The 7482-nt window shown below is 37.0% G+C and overlaps 1 protein-coding gene across 1 annotated transcript in view; it reads left to right on the top strand.

Moving 5' to 3' along the window:
• The window catches only part of LOC107100779 (cyclic AMP response element-binding protein B-like), a 9668-nt gene extending 7780 nt beyond the window's left edge, over positions 1–1888 (top strand). The window contains exon 5 of the mRNA XM_015399416.1: positions 328–1888. Coding sequence (XP_015254902.1) covers positions 328–490 — 163 coding nt within the window. The 3' untranslated portion in view covers positions 491–1888. The remainder of the gene's footprint in view (positions 1–327) is intronic.
• Positions 1889–7482: the final 5594 nt, after the last annotated feature.

The raw sequence follows: 7482 nt of genomic DNA, 5'->3' as shown, positions 1-7482 counted from the left end.
AGATTTTGAAAGTAAAATAGATCTATATCGCATTTTTAAAAATTAATTTGATATCAGCATATGAAAATATATTTGAGTATATTATTTTTCAAAGTGTCAGAAATGGATAACAAAACTGCTATTTTCAATGACTACTTATTTTTGTCCAGCTTTAACATCGGTATCGATATCAGTTATCGGCTACATGAGTTTTAAAATATCGTGCATCCCTAATCTGTACCTTACACAAGAAGCCTCCATTCATTATGACAGCAATCAGGTCTCGATTTAATCTTGGAGAGAAGAACAGATGTTAAATTTTCTGATTGTTGCTTCTTTTGCTTCCAGGGAAGCTGCGCGGATGTGTCGGCGAAAGAAGAATGAATACGTCAGATGCCTTGAGAACCGCTTGGTCGAGCTGGAGGAGCAAAAGAGTTCTCTCATAGAGGAGTTCAAGGCCCTCCAAAGCAGAGTGACTCCACAGCAGAGATCAGGAACTGCAATCCTGTGAACTTTGTTTTTTTTGTGACTTGTCTCGAAGGAGTTTGGAATAACAAGGAGCTTACATGAAAAACACTCCACGTCTTTCATTTTCTGCGTGTTTACACGAGGTCAGGATTCCAGGGTTATAATTATACAACAACAACATTAGGAGCAGTAGGTTGGAAGGAGAATACAGGGTTGAAAGGTAGTGAGGGCAAAAAAAAATTGGATTCATCCATGTTTACTAGACCCAATAAATATTTGTTGTTGATAGATTAAATAAATATAAAAACAAAACTTATGCCACTGTCACTTTACATCAATATTCAGAATAATTGGCTGATAATCTAATTTTAAAAATCAGAATATTGGAAGGTATTTCTAAAGGGTCAAGGTTTCTATTTGAGCTGAAAACCAGACTGTACAGATCTTTGGTTCATATATGTGATAGCGCATCTCTTACAAGACTGATGCCATTGTTTATCTTATTATTTATTACTGCAGATTTTTCCAGCAGTTTTGTTATGGTGCGTTCACAAGGAGTTGGTGAACGCAGCTATTTCCTCAAACCCCACATGTGCCTCTGCATCATATGCACTATGTTTACAACCTGGACTGCATCATCAAATACATATACACCCCACTGAAGTGAAAAAATGCAAATAGACCGAATGGTTATTGCTTCATTAGTGCAATTTTGAGCATTTAAAATGTTCTTTTGTAAAATTTAAAAATGAATAAATAAAAAAATGGTCATATGTTAAGCTGTTGTTTCAGAGATATTGACGATAATTTATTTAGGTTACCCAGGGGTCAACTATCGCCTCCGAATTGAATCAAAATTATCTAGCCTACTTTTTCAGAGCTTTTCATTTGCGCAGGTAAAACTAGCGTTTTAGTTGATATGGTTTTTAAGATGGAAGTATTCCTAATTTTTAGTGCTGCGCTCGTTTCGTGATATAAAGTTATTGCAGAACACCACATCTCATTCCTGTGCTGGTATTTATTATAACAGTGGGAATGTTTCCCTTATTTAGTGGCTGGAATGATTAATATTTAGTAAATAAACAGCCTCCCAGACTTTCCGCTTTGGACCTGCTGTTGCTCGTCTTTATCCTGTGTCATTTGTTAGACTTAGACAAACTTTATTATCATTTTGTATAAACTCTGTGTATACAAAATGACATTTCCATTTATTAAAGTGCAGCAGTGATCAAATGTAAACATTGGGAGAAAAAAAATGGTGTAAAAAAAAAACCGAATTGATACGGTCGGTTTGATACAGAGACTGTGATATGATTTACAGTTTTCTTCAACATGCAGCTTTTTTTTTTCTTTCAGTTTTTCAGGGGGTTTTTTCAACATTCAGCTCCTGCCTTGCTGGTCTTGCTGTCTGTCAGTATTTCAGAATAAAAGCACAGGTGAAACTTAAAGGAATAGTACACCCAAAACATGATTAGTCTTCATTTTCTACTCACCCCCATGCTGAACAACACTCTGGAGTACTTTTTTGATATCTCAAATGCATCTGGAGATCTGGGAGGCTTCTTGCTGTCTGCTGACATTCAAATAATGGAGGTCTACGGCGCCCGAGGCAGAAAGGTCCATAAAAGTCCACAAAAAACGTGTTAATATTCCTCCATACTGCTCGTCCAATGTATTCCAAGTGTCCTGAGTGGGTAGCGTCCAGAATTTACTGGAAACGAAGTCATTTAGAATGTTTTTAGAGCATAAACAGTAGTGTATAGGATTTCCTAAAAGCGCGTTCACGAGTCTACGGAAGCCGGCAGACCAAACCAGACGAAAGTGCGCATTCAGCGTCTGCTCTGCCAATAATGCAAGCGTAGAAGAAGAAATGTGCTGTTTACCTGTGCAAAGAAAGAAACAACGAAAGAAAAATGTCTGAGGACTTCAGTGTTGAGGAAGAGCATGAGTTCTTTGCCGAGCTGAATGCGCACTTTCATCTGGTTTGGTCTGCCGCGGTTTCCGTAGACTCGTGAACGCGCTTTTAGGAAATCCTATACACTACTGTTTATGCTCTAAAAACATTCTAAATGACTTCGTTTCGAGTAAATTCTGGATGCTACCCACTCAGGACACTTGGAATACATTGGACGAGCAGTATGGAGGAATATTGACACGTTTTTTGTGGACTTTTATGGACCTTTCTGCCTCGGGCACCATAGACCTCCATTATTTGAATGTCAGCAGACAGCAAGAAGCCTCCCAGATCTCCAGATGCATTTGAGATATCAAAAAAGTACTCCAGAGTGTTGTTCAGCATGGGGGTGAGTAGAAAATGAAGGCTAATCATGTTTTGGGTGTACTATTCCTTTAACATAATGGACTGCTGCTAAATTGCTGATCATAAAAAAACTTTTGGATTGCCTTGGGGAGACCATTTTTTTTTTTTTTTTTTCGATAAACCCCTAAAAGATTCCACTTTGGTTCATCAAGACGCAGCTCTGATTCGGTCAGATTCAGCTGAACTAGAGCACTGATGCTGGGCAGTGGGCAGTAACAGACCGGGCTCTGTGCTGGAGGTGAGGGAGGATGAGCAGTGCTTCTAGCACTAAATTAAAACAACTTTTCAGTTGTTTTCAGTCAGAATTCTGACTTTTTTCCCCATACTATACTGAAATAAAATAAAAAAAATCAGTTAACTTTTTTTTTTTTTTCCCAGTGGCCCTAATCCTCTTCCGTAAGTAACACGAGGTGAAGGTGGATGGTGTTACATTTCTGCCAAAACACCAAAAGCGCGGAGCAGTGAATGCTCTCACCGCACACTTTGTATAGAAATTCTATGTGAATCCACCACATTTAAGAAAGGTTTATATAAATTTTTTGATTAAATCCTCATTGCTTGAAAAGTTTTGACTATTTTCTGTGTATTTTTAAGGTCTTGCTATAGTTTCACCATATTGAAAAAAAAAAAGATCTAGATTTTTCCTCCATTTCGCCCCCCAACTAAAGCTACTTGATACTGAGCTAATGCAAACAAACTTAATTGTATTTAATTGAAACGAGAAAAAAAAAAAGTCTATTGAACCCTAGACTCTTGTTTATGTACTTGGATACGAATTAGGAGAAGTTTCAAGGTAAATAAAACTTTCTACAGCCCTGAATTAGAGTTGATGTTGATGCAACATTTGGGAAGTTCCTTTAATCAGGAGTCATAGGTACTGTAAGGCTGGAGAGATTAGTTTTTCTCAGCTGTATGGAGAATGGTGAAACAAATTACTACTCCTCCTTCCACTGCTGCTGTGAACTGCCAGTCAGTTTGTTGGGGGGGAAAAGGAGTAAACAGTGAGAAGCTCAGCATGTTTTTTCAAATCATTTCATGCATGCAATATGGAAACTCCAACCATTAAACCTGAAGGATAATACATGTTAGCTGAAGGTAGAAAAAAAAACTGTTTCAAATGCTGAAAGGTTCTAAAAATTGAAGGAACTGTGCTCTTTTTATAGGAATTTTATGTGAATCCACCGCATTTACTACAGCCTTCGCGTGCGGTCTGAATGAACCATTAGGTGTATATTTAACATTTCTGTTTTACCAGTTGAGGTCAGAACGTTCCATATTGAATTATCATATTGAAGAAAATCTTAAGCTTTTTTCCATAATTTTACCCCCAAATAAAGTTATTAAATATTGACATTGTGGTAATGAAAACAAACTATTAATTGTATTTATTTAATATTTACTCGTGTTCTAAAAATGTAAGGAGTCTCCAGTTTTATTGTATGCAGGGAGAGCAGTATACTGTCATGATGTTCACCAGCTCAGTACCTATAGCAGGAACAGGCCCTGAAAATAAAGAAACTTCTATAAGCCATTATCTAATTTTAATAAAATAAACTTTTTTTTTTTTTTTTAGACTAATTTTGAATAAGAAGCAGGCCTGTTTAGATTCTGCATTTATTCCCACAAACTGTTAAGCAGAACCAAATGACGGGAGTATGTTTAACATTCCAGGTCAAGTAATTCATTCAAGATGTCTTCCTGAAGCCTCTGAGTTTTACTTTTCAAGCTACACTAAACCCCTTATTTAAAAAGAAAAAAATATTTTTTGAACAAAAATCACAAATAAAAACAAAACAAAAACAGGTGTAATGTACTTACATCGTCAGTAGGGTGCGCCGTAGGATTGAATCAGAACCATAATGATTCTTAAATCACCAAGTAGATTCATACAACCTGAAATTTGACTTCGGATTCACTTTTGCACTTAAGGGAGACATTTAAAATACATTATAAAAAAAGGAGAATACAATATTTTCTTTTTGTAAATATGAACATATTTTTTTCCTATTACAAATGTTATTAATATCATTTTATCTGTGCAAACAAATATAGCCCTTTGTAGAAAGAAGACCCCTTTATATAGTGAAACTTATTCAAAAGAAACTTTGTAATTTCAAACAGGTACTTTACCTCCTAACTCCCCAGTGCTTGTTTCTGTTTACAGTCCCCTTACTCGTTAAAAAAATGTTATCGTTGACCTTTTAAACCCTGAATGGGCCGATTCCTTTATGCATGTCTGACCGCCTACAGTCTCTCTACTTCTGTTTAGTTGACAAAAGGTCTAGGAGGTTTGCAGGTGATCTGGCATTTTTTTAGTTATAGCTCCTTAAATGCATTTCAGCCGCATATTAGAGGCTTTACCTCCGTTTTATTTCTCCTTAAAATACATTTGATGAGTACTTGCTTGCATTGCAGCTGATATTTTTGACTCCTTTTGTAGTTTTCTTTTTACATTTGAAATTTGTAATGTGTTTCTTTTGTGTGCAGCATTTCGGCCAATTATGGCAGTTTTTAAATTTGCCATATAAATATATTTGATTTGCTTTTCCACAGAAAAGGCGTGTTTGTCTGATTGACAGCCTGGGGGGAGAAACTGTCGCTGCCGTAACTGGTTTTGTAAATAGCGTTTTGAAGCGTCAAACTGAAGGTAAAAGTCCAAACAGGTTGTGTGGGATCTGAAATGTCTGAAATGGTAGTTGCCCTTTTCTTGCTAATGTTCTGGATGGACGGAAATTCAGCCCATAAACCGTTCCACAGACATTCTTTGCTTCGGTCTGACTGCATCAAAACAATTTGAAATTAAACAAAATTGGAATATGCCTCAAAGTGTGTAATGCACCAATTTAAAACAAATTTCACTTTCAAAAAGATTATTTGATAGATCAGCCATAAAGTGCCATGTTTCATAGGGTATATAGGTCTAATCTCTGTATTACTGGAAAAAGTTGACTTTCTTTGAGCACAATACTGTCAGCCATATCGGTAAACCCAGAGCATGTGCTCTATAACTCTCCCGGATATAAAGAAAAAAAGAGATGGTTTATATGAAAGTTCAATTCAGTTTATTTATAGAGCACCAATTCACAACATAATGGATCTGAAGGCACTGTACAGAGACAATACAGTGAGATTGGTTAAAAGTTTTCTATTAAGGAAAACCAGTTGATTACATCGAGTAATCGACTTGAAAGACATGGAACTCCTGAATTGGGTTGGGGCAACGAGCTTCGTTTTCATTTTGTCGCTAATTCTTTAGCAAACCCTCACAGTGAGCATGCATGCAGCGACATTGAAGAAAAACTCACTTTCCACAAGAAGAAACCTCCAGCAGAACCAGAATGAGGCAAAATCCCAAACTGTCCCCTAATCACTACCCCTAAACTATTGGATGTCACACTCTAGAAGGTGGGGAGGTATAAAGGAGAATGGGATGCCCTCCTCCCTCACAAGGTAAAGGAAAGCAGTCATTACTATGGCAACACATGAGCATGGCTAGCTCTGTGGCACAGGTTGACATGGCATCAAACATTTGTCCCATTCTTAAAAATATTTGCACATTCAAATCAAACAATTTCAAAGATAACCTTCTCTTTTTGGATTAATAAGGTCTTTTTTTCCCCGTAACTTATGATTTTCTAAAATTATTATTATTATTACTTATTTGAATGCAGGTGTTGCTTCCAGCATTTGTTCCCCATCACACCCGATGCTGAACTGTGGCAAGTCTGCATTGATGCAAACTCACTAAGGGCTTACCGGATCCACTAGCCCTACCAATTATGTGGTTTGGGACTGCCCTAATGTGGTGGATCCTCTACTGTTTCGCAAATGGAGGTTTATTGCTTAAGGCCGGGTTTGAGATTGGGCCTCATTGTGCCTTCTGCTGAGGCCAATTGGGGTTCATTTAGATGGAAGGAGACATACAAAAAAAGGCAGTTGTATAACAGGTAAATTAACTAGCTCCATGAGTGTCCCTATCCAGGAAGGCACAGCCAGGCTGGTGAGCTCCAAGCCAGTTCCAATGTCAAAGGATTAAACAGAGAGCACATACAGTTAGTCACAGTAAAAGAAACAGGATTACACTAAAAAGAAAAGATCCATCCCCCACATCTATAAACAGAAATGTAAATGGCAGCAGCCCAGCTGACATTTCTCTCCTGGATGGAGTCACAGTAAAACAGTAACAGACCATATGAAGCTACTATGACAAAAAAAAAAAAAAAACCCAGAAAGATCATAAAGTTATGGGTGGAACTAACAAATACTACAGGATGGAAAAATAGAGATAGAATGAAGCAAAATGATGAAAATCAGTGTTTATGTCCTCCAGCAGCCTAAACCTATAGCAGCATAAATATAAAAAATGGCTCACCATAACATAACCACTTTGAATGAGGTATATGAGGTTTTCATTCCTCGTCAAGTACCCCTGCTCCACATCTTTTAGAAGTCTCTATGCAATGATTTGAAGCAGCCCACCTGCTTCAAATCATTGCATAATTTTTCTTCATACAAATAAGGTATGTGGTACCAAGGAGACACCTTAAACTTGCTGGACAGTGGTACTTTAGGTAGAGGAGCAGGATTGAGTACCACTATATTAATATATTTTTGGAAAAAACAGTTAAATTGTAATTTTTAAAATTCAATTTTGCTTTCCCACTACTTAAATTTTAATGATCTTTAAACAAAATCTGTCCTGTAGGGCACAAAAC

This window comes from Cyprinodon variegatus, unplaced genomic scaffold (genome assembly GCF_000732505.1).
Source record: "Cyprinodon variegatus isolate N-32 unplaced genomic scaffold, C_variegatus-1.0 Scaffold1009, whole genome shotgun sequence".
Lineage (NCBI taxonomy): Eukaryota > Metazoa > Chordata > Actinopteri > Cyprinodontiformes > Cyprinodontidae > Cyprinodon > Cyprinodon variegatus.
This window is presented reverse-complemented; position numbering and strand designations above follow the sequence as displayed.